This window comes from Vitis riparia, unplaced genomic scaffold (genome assembly GCF_004353265.1).
Source record: "Vitis riparia cultivar Riparia Gloire de Montpellier isolate 1030 unplaced genomic scaffold, EGFV_Vit.rip_1.0 scaffold774_pilon_pilon, whole genome shotgun sequence".
Classification (NCBI taxonomy): Eukaryota; Viridiplantae; Streptophyta; class Magnoliopsida; order Vitales; family Vitaceae; genus Vitis; species Vitis riparia.
In genome coordinates this window covers 53,240-70,739 of record NW_023269777.1, presented here as the reverse complement: position 1 = coordinate 70,739, position 17,500 = coordinate 53,240, and the positions used below count along the sequence as shown (strand labels likewise).

General features: G+C 35.0%; 1 protein-coding gene and 4 pseudogenes across 1 annotated transcript; 4 read left to right on the top strand and 1 right to left on the bottom strand.

Annotated features, from left to right (window-relative positions):
* The first annotated feature begins 4,880 nt into the window (after positions 1-4,880).
* On the top strand, positions 4,881-5,895 carry LOC117910540 (germin-like protein subfamily 1 member 13). Its single transcript, XM_034824643.1, has 2 exons — positions 4,881-5,053; positions 5,170-5,895. Exons 1-2 carry the CDS (start codon positions 4,927-4,929, stop codon positions 5,703-5,705), a joined length of 663 nt encoding a protein of 220 aa, XP_034680534.1. The 5' UTR covers positions 4,881-4,926; the 3' UTR covers positions 5,706-5,895.
* Positions 5,896-11,789: 5,894 nt separating this feature from the next.
* Positions 11,790-12,551, top strand: LOC117910546 (annotated as a pseudogene).
* A 275-nt stretch (positions 12,552-12,826) lies between these two features.
* LOC117910537 lies at positions 12,827-13,439 on the bottom strand (annotated as a pseudogene).
* A 489-nt stretch (positions 13,440-13,928) lies between these two features.
* Positions 13,929-14,696, top strand: LOC117910547 (annotated as a pseudogene).
* Positions 14,697-16,082: 1,386 nt separating this feature from the next.
* Positions 16,083-16,888, top strand: LOC117910527 (annotated as a pseudogene).
* The last annotated feature ends 612 nt before the right edge of the window (positions 16,889-17,500 follow it).

Below are 17,500 nucleotides of genomic sequence, written 5' to 3'. Positions count from 1 at the left end.
AATTACAAATATATTTAAACTAGAACAAATAAATAAATCAACAAATCAAAACTAAACTAAAGTTGAAATTAAAAACATGGAATTTATCTAAGAGGGTTAATGAAACAATTGAATTAAAATCATGAACGCATTCCAATTATAAAATAAATTAAATTCAAACTAAATTAAAATTAAACTCTATTTAATAAGATTATTTGAACTAATGAAATAAATCAACAAATGCATTAAAGCCTAAACGAATTAAAACCAAATTAACTACAATTAAAAAAAAAACACAACTTTATTTGGCACAATTATTTGAACTAATGAATTAAGATCGGTAAATGCATTTAAACTAAAAACAAATTAAAACTAAACCAACTAGAATTAAAAACACAAACTTTATTTGATATAATTACTTAAACTAAAGAATTAAGATCAACAGATGTATTTAAACTAAAAACAAATTAAAATCAAACTAACTAGAATTAAAAACACGAACTTTATTTAACATAATTATTTAAACTAAAGAATTAAAATCAACAAATACATTTAAACTAAAAAACAAACTAACTAGAATTAAAATCACAAACTTTATTTAACAAGATTATTTAAACTAAAGAATTAAAGTCAACAAATACATTTAAACTAAAAATGTGGTAGATTGCTTATTTAGAATGAGTGAATGGTGCGTGAATTCATTCAGATCGCTGCCCTTATGTGGTGCGGTTGGATTAAGAATGCAGGCCGAATGTCCGGGATTCCTCAAGGGTGCGTGCTGAATGCTCCCAAAGTGCTGTGTCTTCTCCACTCAAAGAACAATACGATCAGCCCTCATTCCTCTCTAGGACCGATTGGTAGCCTTCCCATTCTTTGGCAGCGTGCTGAGTGTGTGAGAGAGACCTCTTGTGGCTGGTTTCTTTGTTGAATGGCATCCATAGCAGAGTCTGATCTCACCCCAACATGTCGGTTATCCTTGAAGAAAATTGATCTCCAAAATTCTGATGGAGGTGTATTCCTGGGGAATTCTGAGATGCCACCGCCACTTCATTCCCAGAAGCATTCCGTATGGCTCCCGCTAATAATCCAATGGGTAACATGGCAGCTTCTCTTCGGCCAAAGACTGGCTTACAGCCCATGCCGCCACTTACATGGATCGAATAGGAAAACCTCGGCAGTTCCTGTCATTCCAATAGCTTAGTTTTCTTCTTAAGTTGCTTCTGGAAGCTCATCAAGCAGAAAATTGGCCCGTAACTCATTTAACTCTAGTTTCAATCTTCAGAGGAGATAACGGTATCCGAGCACTACAAGCAGCAGTACTAACAACAGCAGCAGCAGCCCATATCCAGTAGTATGTTGTCTTTTTTCACTTAAGGATGGCTCTTGGAAGAGAATCTGGGCCTCTTTGTCGATTCCTGTGCCTGATAGTGTTCTCCTTTTGTTCCTTGGTGGGTGAAGCCCATTGATTCAGCAGATGTGAAGAAATTTTACACAGTGAATAGATGAGAATCTTTGAGGTGAGTGACTTGGAGATTGGGCTTAGGTTTGATGAGAGGTCAGTCTGTTGTTTTCTCGGCATCTGCTTTTCCCCTTTCTTCTCCCATTTTTTTTCTCTACGCACTGTATATGGTCCCCCCACCTTGCAAGCTGCTCCTCTTCAGCTGTGATCCCCTCTCCTTGATGGCTCCCAGTCTAATGTAAAATTAAAAATAAAAATAAAAATAAAAAATAAAATAAAGTTAAGAGAAAAATCACATAATTGGGAGTAGAATAAAATCAAAAGTAGAAAATCAAATCACACAGCTATAGAATCCAAGATGTCAATTCATGGAATTAAAAAATGAATAAATAATTGAGTAAAAAACAAATAAATTGATAAGGGCATAAAAATAAATATTGGACATATGCAATTAGGAAAAAAATAGAAAAAAATTAAATTGATGCAACATATTATAATAATTTAAATGTCAAACTCAAACCTTCAAAAATAAAAATAAAAAATTCATTTCATGCAATATATAGTCATGTCAATACTCATCTTATCTTGGAAAAATAAAATCAAGAACATGCCTAAGTGAACTATGCCAAAAGAAGTGTCCAAGTGACTAATTCTGAACATGCCTAAGGTAACCTCGGGTGAATGTGTGCAAGCTACGAGGTGTCTAGGATGTTTAGGATGGTGTCTAAGTCTACATTAATGGACAAAGTGTGCCTAAGTGGGCCTAAGTGAACTAAGTGTCCTAAATAGGCCTATGGTGATGCCTAATGGGCCAAGTGTACCTATACGGGCCTAGGGTGAGACTAGGTGGGCCTAACTAAGTCCAACCTAAAGTGTACCTAAGTGAAGTCTAATCTAAACTTGAAGGGTAGCCAAGGTCATAATGTTAAACTAGATAAATCCCTCAACCAAAGTCTCCGAGGTGGCTCAAAAAATGTAAGTAGTATGAATAGCAATGGGCTACCAAGGAACTACTGTGAAGCACTAAAAATGAATTTAAAGACATGTGCTAAATGGACAAAATGGAGGGTTTACAATATTTGAGAGAGAGAGAGAGAGAGAGAGAACATGAAGGGTAAATGATGTTTGGGAATGTGGGGCTCATATATAAGAATTATATCATAAGATCATTCTCAAAAATTGCATTTATTTACCTTCAAATACTATTTTTCGTGTTTAAGAAACTCTCACAAATACTATTATTTTATAATAATAATAATAATAATAATAATAATAATAATAATAATAAAATCATATGTTTATTATTTCACTCTTAGCATATTTAATTGTCTTTCTCAATTTAATTACTATGCAAAAGATGGGGTGGAAGAGTGTGAAAATAATCAAAACTACTTTACAAATTTTTCATGATTAGCGAACAACAAAAAATCTTAGTTTTATCTGTTAACCAAATCATGCATACATATGAGTAGAAAATTAAACACGAGATTGTTAACATGGTTCAACAATCAATGTGATCCCTACATTGACAAAGTGCATCAACACTCAAGAATCCACTAGTCAAAGAAAAGAGGAGTATAATGATGAAACTCTAAAAAAACTCTTCTCAATTGCAGTTGCATCCTCTAAAAAGACCCTAAAAACATAATAATGTTAAATATATAATGGGGGTAAACTCATCATTCTTAAGAAAAAATAAAAAATTCTCCCCCCAACATCCCAAGAGAAACGCAACAAAACTAATTTAAACTTTACAATCCAACATCATCCACATAGGTAGCCATTTTCTATATATTTATTCTTAAAGTGAAGTAGTACAAAATAATAATAATAAAAAATTAATTAATTAATTAAAAAAGAGAAAAAAGGAAAAAGAAAAATGAAAAAGAGATGTTTGTTTCTTTATTTGTTTATCTATTATTCTTGTCTGCAGTTAGCTTTCTTTTGTTTCATGGTATTTAGGATTTATAGTTACTTGGATTTGGCAAGTTCTTTTGTTTTAAACCTAATAAAAATTTCGAATATCTTAATTTTGGTGTTATTTTATTTTGAGAAATAACAAGATTAGTGATCTCAAATGAATCTTCTTGAAAAGACATGATCATATTCAAATGAGTATTTTATATGAGAAAATTTTTTCTTTAGGATATTGGTGTGAAACAATAACTTTTGCTACAAAATATTAACATTTGTTTTGTTTTTGTTCATATCACTTTAAAGTCAAAGGTTTATTTTGTTTTTGTTCATATTACTATAAAGTCAAAGGTTCTCGATACTATGAATTTTTTATTGTATTATGATGACTCAACAAGAAGGGTTTATAATTTTTTTTTTAAAAAAAAGTTAAATTTATGACTTCGCCTTCAATTTTAACTTGTTAGTAAAAAAAATATATTCCAAATTAATAATATCAAAATATAGTAGATTGACACAAGTTCGGGTTTTTTATTTCCTAAATGATGTAATTTTATTTTCTTAGATACATCGTCCAACTTAATATGCTAGATAAATCAAAATGTAAGCTCATGAAAATGACATGGTTATGTTGAAATTTCCAATTAGAGAAGCCGGCTGGAAATCTTCTAGATCAGTACTAATTAAACAATTCAACATAATTACAAAATTGAAAAAGACAAATGGGAGCACCCAAAATTTGACTTTGGCAATTGATGATCAGAAGCAGTTAAAGAAAGAAGGTGACTCCAAGAATGCTAAAACCTCTGGAGGTTTTCTATTGGTACATAATTTTCCATGCATTCAGGCCTTGAAAATTGACTAAGGCAATGCAGCAAGGGAGAGAGATGATCGTGTCTATGTTTTGAAAACTGACCAGGGCAATGCATACATGCTAATTCAAGTGCATGGTCATTGGTTGGTTTACTAAATTCATTTACCAGTTGCATATGAATACAAGGATCTTCACTTCAACAAGATTTAGAAAAGAAATATAAAGAAGAACAAGAGTTATTGTCTAGTCTTAGCCTGCACTTACTCTACAATCTTCTATTTGATTGTCCATAAACCACTTTTAAGGGTTTTCAAAATTTGGGTACTGGGAAAATAAGAAGCTCTGCCGTATTATATGCTACTAATTAATGCAACCTGAATACTTTGACTTCATTTCGGTATAGCCTTCTGAGACTAGATCTTTGTAAGACACTTCCTCTACAAGCAGATTTATACTAAGTTGAAGATGTCTAACACAGCTGGAGTTTAGTTTTTGCACACAATCTTCTAGATAAGTAACCGGGAAAAGAAAAAACAACTGGGAGTAGTTGTAGAAGAACCATTCATCATTGAAAGTTAAAAAAAAAGAACTATTCATTGAAGACTTGGTTAGTTTATGCATGGCGTATGCTGGTAAAACAAAAGACTAATTCAAGGACTCCTGTCTATAAATTGACATGTTTCCCATCCAAAATTTCTCACCCCTCACCTCAAGTTCTCAACACAAAGATTTGTGATTGTTGGAGATACTACTCTTAACAATGAAGAAGGGTGTTAGTTTCCTGGTAACTGTTGCCCTCGTGGCATTGGTTTCCTCTCTTGCCTTTGCCTCTGATCCAAGCCCACTGCAGGACACCTGTGTTGCCATTGATGAGCCCAAGGATGCTGGTATTTCTTTAGTAACTCATTGATCTTATAGCTATTTTCAGAGCTACTCTTTTTATTGATATGATGAGTTTGATAGTAGTGATCTTTCTTTAATTTCTTTATCCCTTCTTATGCAGTATTTGTGAATGGAAAGTTCTGCAAGGACCCAAACCTGACCGTCGCTGAGGATTTCTTCTTTTCAGGCCTGGATAAGCCAGGAAACACATCAAATCAAGTACGGTCAAATGTCACTACTGTAAATGTTGACAAAATAAAGGGACTCAACACTCTTGGCATATCCATGGTTCGTATTGACTATGAACCATATGGCCAAAACCCTCCTCACACTCACCCTCGTGCCACCGAGATCCTAACTGTCTTGGAGGGAACCCTCTACGTTGGGTTTGTCACATCCAACACCGAAAACCGCCTCATTAGCAAAGTACTCAACAAGGGGGATGTTTTTGTGTTTCCTATTGGTCTCATTCACTTCCAATTCAATGTTGGGAAGACTAAGGCAGTAGCCATTGCTGGTCTGAGCAGCCAAAATCCAGGTGTTATCACCATAGCCAATGCAGTATTTGGATCAGATCCACCCATCAATCCTGATGTTCTCACAAGGGCCTTCCAGTTGGACAAGAAAGTGGTTAGCTACCTTCAGTCAAGGTTCTAGTGGGACAACCACTAGCAAAATATATAGCTCTAGAAGCTATGAACCATTGGTTTTCTTAGTTGTTTTTTAAGTAAGCATTTGTTATGTTCCCTCATCGTAACCATAACGTAGTAAGAGGGTTTATTTTGTAGCTCTTTGGATGTGGACTTTGGTCCTAATATTAAAATAAAGCAGTTTGTCTGTTAAACCATCTTTTTCTGTCTCCATCTCTATACAATATCCTGGATTAGCCTCTTTCTTTGTCTCAAAAAATCTTATCCAACTCTTTGAGCTAGATTTCGCTTGTAAAAAAAGATCTGGATGAAAAATCCCAGCTGCTCAATTGATTGTATACAGGATATGCATCATATTGACTAAGAAGCAATACTTAACAAGTTGTCCAGAAACTTCTATACTGTTCCTTCGAGCATACTGCTATGGCAGAATTGGTGATAAATAAAAGGAACATTAGGCAAGTCCTAATGCTACAACTTCTTACATTTCAGAAATGGAAAGATGCCATTTTGCTTCATCTGAAGTTTTCTTCATATACTCCATGCTGATAACAAGTGGGAGGAAAGTACATTTGCAGTCATGGAACAAACTTCAGACCCCAGCTTCTCATAATGATCTAATGGGTCATGACACTAATCACAAACTGAGTATATATTGTCTGTCCACAGATTACTCCTTAGCTTTACCCTGGAAGAAGTCCTAAAACCCGAAGATTACGTAGAATCCACTCTGAAGTCTAGAGCATGAGTTGTGGAAAAAAGGATGAGAAATGGGTGTAGTTGTTTAAGAATGGTTCAATCTTTACGGTAGAAAAATGCTATCCATTGAAGACTTAGAGAGTCTATCTGCCTACCATATAAATTAAAATAGGCTAATCTCAAGACTTTATCTAATTAATTGGTATTTTTTCATGGGAAGGGTTTCTTGATTCTCACCAGAACATTATCTCAAGACTGTAAATTAGAATAATAGTCAAAGCTTTTGTAACTGAGGCAAGCCCAATGAGCATAGCAGAAAATCTCCAATTTTTTCCAAATCTTTAAATTTATCCCAAATTTTCATCAATCTGAGGCAACCTAGAACTTACCAAGGATTTTTCAACTACGTACTGTAAGGCACAAGTAGTTGGCTATCTATTGACAACCGGTTCATGAAAAATGATTGACATTATTATATTTAGAGGTTGTTTGAAAAATCAACTTATTCACTTAATATGACTTAATAACTTAATTAAGTCATTAAATAAATTAAATGTAACTGATAAAATAAATTAATATTATAATTTAAAGTTATTTTGAATTTTAAGTAATATGTTAAAATAATTCACTTATTCTTAATTTCAAATCATTTTTACTTTATATTTCCATACTAATAAGAGTATATATTACCATTATAATTTCATATCAATGACTCATTTTTTTTTTTTTATAATAAATATTTTATGGTCATCTTATATGGGTAAAATATTTTAAATATGATTTTTTATAAATAAATATATTGTTTAAAATTAATAAAAATAAATATGAATTAAAATCAATGAAATAAATATTAGTTAGAATTAATGAGGTTAAATATGTCAATTTAATGATTTAATTTTACAAAATTATATTTTAAGTTAATTTTACACGAAAAACTCGATACTTACAATAAAAAATAAATATTAATAATTTTTAAGTTAACAACTTAATAATAGTTAAACTTAAAGTCTACTTAAGTTATTAAGTAATACGTATTAAATTTTATTAAACACCAATTTAAAAATTACAAAATAAGAGAAAATTGCATTGCAATTATAGTCATTGCCTTCAATATCCCAACCATGAAGGAGCAAGCTTCTTTGCACAGTCTATAAAGCACAAGTTCCATATCAGCTAAAAGATCAATGGATGAGTCTTACTTAAGCAAGTTAAATATCCCATTACCTTTATCCGAGATGCCTAGACATTCATTGGAGTTGTATCTCAAGTGAACTATGGTGACAGATGACAGAATTATGTGGTCATGGGTGGGGGAAGTTGTGGGCATGATGGTAGAGAAAGAAACTGCAAAGTTAACACCATGACTGAAATCAACATCCTTATTCTTGTATGGATTGAGAAAGGGAAGACCAGCTGCCATTGGTGCCCAAGTAAAAACACACTCATTAGCAAATTAAACTTGAAACCGTTTAAGATATGCACCAAGTCTCAAGAAAAGAAAAGTACTTTCTAACAAAAACAAAGGAAAAGAATTGAATACATACAATATAATCAATCAAGGGCATTTCATAAGAAAATCTACCAATGGATTGTTTGAAAAAGGTTTGGCCATAGAGAAACCTAGTATCAAATAAATGTGCATAAGAACGTTTTAGTAAAAACGCAAGGCTGCACTCATGAATAGTTTTTCTAAAATGGACTAATTAATTAATTGGAACCTATAAGAGTTAATTAATTAGTTAGGACCCAAGTGGGCTGGATTAGGGGATCCAAACTCAATTTAGGCTCAAGTCACTTAACCTCGTAGGGAAGCCTCTGTAAACCCCCTTAAGGTTTTAGCATTATTGTTAAGTTTTTTAAAATTCCAGAAAAGGAACCCTATCTACCTTCTAGAGAGAGAAAGAGAAGTTCACCCTTCTTTTATACCAAGACCCATGGAGAGAGAGATCGGGTGAAAGATTCTTGAATAGACAATTCTACTATGACCACAGTGGTTTCAAAGTATTCATCGGATGAAAATCAATCTAGAACATTCAGATCGCAGGTTTGAACATTTAAACCCTAGATTTTTATTCTATAATGGTTTTTAAAGTCATATGGAGTAATCTAGATTCTCAACTAAAAAGAATCAAAATAAGAAGAATAAACAAAATCTGGTAATTGAGTATACTTACGAGGACATTGAGAAGTATGTGGAGGAGGATTAACAGTCTTAAAAGGTGCTAGAGTAGTTATAGGAGGAGAGGAAAGAACATGACAATCAAGAACCAAAGTACCAAAATCTGTAAGAAAGCTATTTGTATCATCTAAGAAAGGATCAATGTGAACAAATTCAAACTTAGACACATTATGAGACTAATAAGTAGGAATGGAAATGAAATGTATATGCTCAAGGAAGAAAACATGATGAAATACATATAATTTATGACTAACTAGATCAAAGCAACAATATCCCTTTTGGCCTTCATCATATCCAAGAAAAACATAAATAACAAAATGAGGAGATAGTTTATTATGCTTTGCACAAGGACAAAAGACAAAATAAGTACAATCAAACGCTTTTAAGAAAAAACAATCAAAAGCATAGTCATACAACTTTTCAAACAATGACAAACTAGAGGTGTGGGATGAGGAGATTTTACTAATTAAGTGAACTACAGTAAAAACTGCTTCCCCCCACCCCAAAATTCAGTACAATCAAACGCTTTTAAGAAAAAGCAATCAAAAGCATAGTCATACAACCTTTCAAACAATGAGAAACTAGAGGTGTGGGATGAGGAGATTTTACTAATTAAGTGAACTACAATAAAAACTGCTTCCCCCACCCCACCCCAACCCAAAATTCAGTAGGAACATATGTAAACAATAAAAGAGAATGAGTAGTTTCAACAATGTGCCTATATCTCAACAACATCATTATATTCTAGAGTGTCAATACAAGAAGTGTGGTGAATAATCCCATGTGAAGCAAGTAATTCACGAAATGCATTGGAAGTATATGCCCCACCCAAATCACACTTAAATCACTTGATAATAGCAAAATATTGGGTTTTGACAAAGGCCTAAAGGGCATTATAAATACTTAAACAATCAAAATGATGTTTCATCAGATAAGCCCAATAATAATGAGTATAATCATCAATGAAGAAAACATAATATCAAGACCCTCTTTTTGTAAAAATTGGAGAAGATCCCCACATATTAGAGTGAACTAAATCAAATGGTGTGGAAGAATATGAAACACTTCTATTAAAAGGTAAAGTAGAAAATTTTGCTAATTTACAACCATTACAATAAAAAATATCTTCCGTTTACAAATTTCTAAATGCTCCTCTAGAAACTAAATACCTTAAATGAGAAGCCGAAATATGTCCCAAATGAGAATGCCATAAATAAAAACTAGATAAAGAAGGACTCAAATGAGAATGTCATAAATCAACACTTGGAGTTGCAACTGCTAGCATTTTTAGCTCATCCAAAATATAAAATCCCCTCTGCTTACGGCCTCTCCCAATCAACTTTTGAGATTAGGGATTTGCACAAAATAAGAAATAGAAGAAAAGGAATCTAAGTGACTAGAGTCACATAATTGACCAATAGAGACAAGATTCAATAGAGGAATAATTGTTGTGGTATTTGATTGTGAAGGCCTATAAAAACGTTGTTAGCTGGTATTAAACCAACTTTATTAAGAATATTGAAAAGGTTGTTGTTGCACTATTCTATTGAAGATCATAGGACGTTAAGTCTTCTAATGACTCTTCTGCTTACAATAGCTACATTCATCCATGAAAAATTTTGAGTAAGGCTTGTTTAGATTGTTAGAAAGTGGCCTAGAAGCTAGGTACTGCCAAAGCAGTTCTATGAGTTGTGGAGAGAATTCCTTTTCCTTTTCCCAACATACAAACAAGGTAAAGCAAAACTAGTTTTGGCCTTGGTCATTATTTGTTCGAGCATCATTGCTAGCTTGGAGCTTTTCTAGCAATATTTCTCCATGCCATGGTTGTAAACAATTGAATCTTCAATAATTCCACTTCCTTCTGACAGAGGATCAAGTGACGTTGAATAGGAAACTCCAAGGCCTACGTCACAAAAATCATCTAAAAGTTGTTGCATAAGGCTCAAAAAGTTGGATCGTTTCTAGATTAACATGTAACCAATTAAAGGGCCAAGCATAACTGAACTTCTCAATTCCTTGTTCGGCTTCAGAATACCTTCTCAAACTATAATGACATCATATTCTTCATATTAGCTTCGGAAGAATACGCCTTTGGTGGCCAAGGTGAGGAGCTAGAGATAAAGACACTATGTCACCTCCAAAGGAAAAACACTGGTCCAAGTCTTTAATGTTCTTCACAAAAGTATTGAATCACAAAGTCCAAATTGAAAATTATTTTAGACAATGAAACTCACAGCAACTCGAAAACAATCTCAGGGCTTAAGATGTGGGGGCAAAGCTTGCTCTTCCACAGATCCCTATTGCTAGAGCTCTAGCAAAGATCCATAAAAATTCCTAGGGTTTTGAAAGAGAAACAATTGAAAAACAAATTAGTTTCTAGCTTTCTAGAGTCCATTCTGAAGTACTTATTGAGATATCTATGCTAATGGATGCAGTTGTCAAGTAGCTATAAGTTACCTAACCATGCATAATATTGATTAAGAAGCAATACTTAAAATAGTTGTAAAAAAATTCTCTTACTTCCAGCATACTGCTGGCAGAATTGGCCATTAAGAAATGAGCATCATGGCAAGTCCTAACACCTAATTCATTACTCTAACAACTGCTTACAATTCAGCAATGGAAAGATGCCGTTTTGTTAATTCTCTAAATTAATCCTCCCATTTTTAATTTTAACTTGGTGTGGTAAAAGGGTTATATAACCCATCAAATGAGGTTAAAGTAGCTACTTCATAAAATGTCCCAAGTGAGCCATTTATATTGTTAGATCAAAGAAATTGGAGAGTGTGGGAGAAGTATAAGTGTCATGGAAATAGTGAAGAAAGAATGGAAATGAAAACCCTTTGAAGACTTGTCCTTGTTAGTGAAGGGAATGAGATTAAAGATGCCATTTTGCTTATCCTCTAAATTAATCATCCCGTGTTTAATTTTAACTTGGTGTGGTAAAAAGGTATAACCCATCAAATGAGGTTAAAGAAGCTAATGTCCAAGTGAGCCAGCAAAGAAATTGGAGATGGTGGGAGAAGTGTAAGTGTCATGGAAATAGTGAAGGAAAGAATGGAGAAATGAAAATCTTTTGAAGACTTGTCCTTGTAAGTGAAATAAAAGAACTGCCCATTGAAGATTTGGTGAGTGCGAAGGCTAATTCACTGACTCTTGTCTATAAATTAACATCTTTCCCATGCAAAATTTCTCACCCCTCACTGACTAACAATGAAGAAAGGTGTTAGTTTCCTGGTAACTGTGGCCCTCGTGGCATTGGCTTCCTCTCTTGCCTCTGCCTTTGATCCAAGCCCACTGCAGGACACTTGTGTTGCCATTGATGACCCCAAGGCTGCTGGTATGATCTTGTCACTATTTTCAGTAGTCTTTCCATTGATGATGGTTTGATACTAATGACCTATATTTTCTTCTCCCTTTTTTTTTTTTTTTAATGCAGTATTTGTAAATGGAAAGTTCTGAAAGAACCCAAATCTGACAGTGGTCGAGGATTTCTTCTTTCAAGGGCTGAATATTCCAGGAAACACAGAAAATCTACTGGGGTTTAATGTCACTACTGTAAATGTTGATCAAATACCAGGACTTAACACTCTTGGGATATCGCTGGTTCGTATCGATTATGCACCCTATGGTCAAAACCCTCCTCACACTCACCCTCGTGGCACTGAGATCATCACTGTCTTGGAGGGAACACTCTACGTAGGCTTTGTCACATCCAACCCTGAAAACCGCCTCATTAGCAAACTCCTCAACAAGGGGGATGTTTATGTGTTCCCTATTGGTCTCATTCACTTCCAATTCAATGTCGGGCACACTAACGCAGTTGCCATTGCTGCTCTAAGCAGCCAAAATCCAGGTGTAATCACGATAGGCAATGCAGTCTTTGGTTCAAACCCACCCATCAATCCTGATTTCCTTGCAAAGGCCTTCCAGTTGGACAAAAAAGTGGTTGAATACCTTCAAGCACACTTCTAGTGGGAAAATATAGAAAAAGAAGCTATAAACCTTTGATTTACTTGCTTCAATGAATACTTATGATGTTCAATTCCCTCATTATAATCATAATATGATAAGAGGGTCTACTTGTAACTTCTGGTGTGGACTTTGGTCATATATATTATTAAAATAAAGCAGTTTTTGTTAAGCATCCCTCTCTTCCTCTCTGTCCCCCTCAATACCATATTCGGAAAATTGCTTCTTGGAGATGATCTTTGTGATACTTTGCAAAGTCATTTAACCCCTTTAGGCAGTCAATGTTCATCATAGGCTGCTGAGTCATTGGTTTGGAATCCAGTAAGATAGATAGGGAAACAGCCTATTAGGAAATTCCCAGGGACAACCGCTCTTTGAGCGCCATAATCAATAACTTTCTGCAATTGATAGAAGAGTTATGATCAACTAAAAGCACGAAAAGTAGAAGTATCGGTTCCGGCCGAAACCTACCTTAACAGCTTCCTTTGTGTTTTTCACGACTTTGGGCTCCATATATGCCCTTCACTTCCTCCATGGATTTACCTTGAAAGAATGCATAATTATAGTCATTGCCTCCAATCTCCCCAACCATGAAGAGAGCACTTCCAAGCTTGTCAGCACAATCTATATATAAAAGCAAAAGTTACATATATATCAGCCAAAAGGTCAATGGAATCATACTAAAAAGACAATCTGTATCACAAATAGATTTGATATGCTTAGACATCCATTGAAGTTGTATCTCAAGTTGGTAACAGTTGAAAGAATGTGGTCATGAGTGAGGGAAGACATGGACATGGCGGTAGAGCCAGCAACCACAAAGTTCACACCATGACTGAAATCAGCATCCTTATTCATGTATAGATTGAGAAAGGGAAGACCAGCGGTCATTGCTGACAAGGTAAAAAAGTGTAACACATGATTAACAGGAAATGCAATGAAGATATTGGTCACAAAATGACTCAGTTCCATTGAAATGCATGGGTTTCTAAGTTGAAATGCATAGATTATATAGATGGCATTGAACATGCCCAATTCAGAAAAATGGAGAAGGAAAAAAAATTGAACGTTAATTAATTAATTTCCAACCAAACAAGCCTGCAGGCAATCTTCTAGATTACCATCAGTATACTAATTCAACACTTCAACATAATTACAAAAAAAAAAAACATTAATTGCATATGGGGGCAGTTGTGGAAGAAGGATTCTGGCCTACTTGACACAATTCAAGACTTGGTGAGATTTTGCTTTTTTTTTTTTTACTGGTAAAACAAAGACTAATTCAATGAATCCTATCTATAAATTGACAGGTTTCTCATCCAAAATTTCTCACCCTCACCCCAACACAAAGATTTGTGATTGTTAGAGACAGTACTAACAATGAAGGGTGTTTGTTTCTTGGTAACTGTTGCCCTCATGGCATTGGCTTCCTCTCTTGCCTCCGCCTCTGATCCAAGCCCAATGCAGGACACTTGTGTTGCCATTGATGAACCCAAGGATGCTGGTATTTCTATATATAGTGACCAATGATCTTATCACTATTTTCACTACCCTTTCCATTGATGATGGTTTGATGATACCAATGACCTTTCTTTTCTCTTTTTTATGCAGTTTTTGTGAATGGAAAGTTCTGCAGGGACCCAAACCTGACCGTGGCCTGATGATTTCTTCTTTTCAGGCCTGGATAAGTCAGGAAACACATCAAACCCAGTAGCCTCAAATGTCACCACTGTAAATGTTGAACAAATAAAAGGACTCAGCACTCTTGGCATATCCATGGTTTGTATTGACTATGAACCATATGGCCGAAACCCTCCTCACACTCACCCTCGTGCTACTGAGATCCTAACTGTCTTGGAGGGAACCCTCTACGTTGGCTTTGTCACATCCAACCCTGAAAACCGCCTCATTAGCAAAGTGCTTTACAAGGGGGATGTTTTTGTGTTTCCTATTGGTCTCATTCACTTCCAGTTCAATGTTGGGAAGACTAATGCAGTAGCCATTGCTGGTCTGAGCAGCCAAAATCCAAGTGTTATCACCATAGCAAATGCAGTGTTTGGATCGGATCCACCTATCAATGCTGATGTTCTCACAAGGGCCTTCCAGTTGGACAAGAACGTGGTTAACTACCTTCAATCAAGGTTCTAGTGGGACAACTAGCCAAATATATAATTGAACAAGCTATATTTGAACCATTTAATCTGACCATTTGTCATCTTCCCTCATCACAGTCATAGTATGATAAGAGGGCTTGTTTTGAAACTCTTCAGTATTGATACTTTGAGAATAATATTACAATGCAGTTTGTTAAGCACTATTTCTTTTACTATCTGCTGTCTGTCTCAATCCTATCTCCATGAGTAGCGCATGCAGTGTCTGAAATCTCATCCAATCTTGTAGAATTCACCCATCAACAACAACTAGTACTGCATTCCAAATTCGGATGCTTTTTTCGTTTCACAGAATTTTTTAAAAAGCAATATTTTGAATATGGTGGCAATGGAATACTTGTGCTGGTCTATCTGCTCTATCTATCTATCCATAAAATATGAACTCATCTGAAGACCTCTATCTAACAATTTAACACAACTGTTGCCTCATGGCTTTAGCTCACTCTATGGCCTTTTCCTCAGGACGATTTTGAATGTAGAACCCTATCAAGAAGTATAATTTGGACTGTCCAGCGGGTTTTCAGTTTTGCATGGGACAGTTCAACAGGGTCTCCATCAACTGTATTTTTCACGGCAGAAAATTAGATTGCCTCAATATATGAAATGAAAATGATTCAGTATCTTCCAAGTATATATATATATATATATATAGAGAGAGAGAGAGAGAGAGAGAGAGAGAGAGAGAGAGAGGTTGATGACTTCCATGTCAAAAATATATTAGTGTTAAAAGAAAAAAGAAAAGAAAGTTAAAGAAGAAGAGGAAAAACAGTGTAGATTCCTATTTTTACTACAAAAAATACACAAATAGAGAGAGAGAGAGAGAGAGAGGGGGGGGGGAGAGATTGACAACTTCCATGTGAAAGATGTATTACAGTATTAGTGAAAGAAAAGGAAAAGAAGATGAGGAAAAATTGTCTAGTTTTTTAATGATTCACCTTTGACATAGACAAAAGAAGAAAAACAATGCATTGAACACTTGGCAAGTCTATATGCTCCATATTATCATATATCCATAAAAAAATAGACTCATCCAATAAAACTGCTATCTAATATTAACATTTATCCTATTCAAGTTCTTAGAATACCTTTGCCATAACTGTGATAGTAAAGAACGCTTGACCACATCCAGCTCAAAGAGGTATAGACATCAGCAAAGGAGGAAAAAAAAATAGAGAAAAATGGATTTAGTTGTTGAAGAACAATCCATCCTTGAACATATCCATTGGAGACTTGATAACTCTATAATTCTATAAGCTTACAAGCTTACTCTAGGTATAAACGACTAACAAGAACTCCCCCTATAAATAGACATGTTTCTTTTGCAAGATTTCTCACTCCTCAACCGAGCAGTAGTAGCCCATCAATGATGAGAAGTGTTCGTCTCCTTGTAACCATTGCCTTCATGGCTTTGGCTTGCTCTATTTCTTCTGCCTATGACCCTAGCCCACTGCAGGACACTTGTGTCGCTGTTGATGACCCCAAGGCTGCTGGTATGTATAAGCTCACTCATTAATTCTTTCTATGTAGATATATCATGTATCTTTGTTGCCTCTCCGTAGGGCTATTGTCAATGATTGCATGATCGATGTTAATAAATGAACTTTTCTTTTCATGCAGTGTTTGTAAATGGAAAGTTCTGCGAGGACCCAAAGCTTGCCATGGCAGATGATTTCTTCTTTTCAGGGCTCCATATCCCAGGAAACACATCAAATCCAGTTGGATCAGCTGTCACTCCTGTAAATGTTGCCCAAATTGCAGGACTCAACACCCTTGGCATCTCCTTGGCTCGTGTTGACTATGCCCCATATGGCCTAAACCCTCCTCACACTCACCCTCGCGCCACTGAGATTCTAGTTGTCTTGGAGGGAACCCTCTATGTAGGCTTTGTCACATCCAACCCTGAAAACTGCCTCATTAGCAAAGTCCTAAAACAAGGGTGATGTGTTTGTGTTCCCTATTGATCTCATTCACTTCCAGTTCAATGTTGGGCATACTAATGCAGTCGCCATTGCTGCTCTGAGCAGCCAAAACCCTGGTGTGATCACAACTGCAAATGCAGTCTTTGGCTCAGACCCACCCATCTCTATTGATGTTCTCACCAAGGCTTCCCAATTGGACAAGGACGTGGTTAACTTCCTTCAATCAAGTTTCTGGTGGGACAACAACTAAGAAACAATATAACTGATCAAGAAGCTATGAACTACATGTTTTTAGTTTGTTCATTGTCATCTTTCCCCGCCATAATCGTACTCTATGTAATAAGATGGCTTGTTTTGTATTTATTGCTATGTGGATTTCGATCATTATGAATAATAGTACAGTTTATTAAGCGAGCATCTCTCTGAATTCATAAATGACTTCCTTACTGGTTTGCAACAAGTTTTAACCTAGAAATTAAAAGGCTAAAGAGGCAACACTACACCTAAGATTCATGGAGGCCCAGTTGTATAAATTCAGTTAGTCAAATTTATCCAAAAATGATAGAATGAATTCATCTAGATCTCAAATATATAAAGGAATCACTTCTAATCAAATCAAGCAAGGGCATGAACAAAACCTATATTCATTAAGTTGGGATATGTTTTGGTATGTTCCTTTAGTACAAACAATGAAGCTCATAACAGTTCAAACTCCAACATCAGACAGGTTTTATAGAGATCAGAGAGCCTGTGATGAGTTGATTTGATTTTTTTCCCCCTCTCTTTCTTAATAATATTCCAATATTAAAGTTGACATGCATGAACACTTGTACTGTTACAACAAAGAAATACAAGTTGGTGG

Bases quoted from the DNA above. Each gene is read 5' to 3' on its own strand.
- LOC117910540 (XM_034824643.1), top strand. From the start codon at position 4,927: ATGAAGAAGGGTGTTAGTTTCCTGGTAACTGTTGCCCTCGTGGCATTG. The intron at 5,054-5,169 runs GTATTTCTTTAG...CTTCTTATGCAG, and splicing joins TGATGAGCCCAAGGATGCTG to TATTTGTGAATGGAAAGTTC.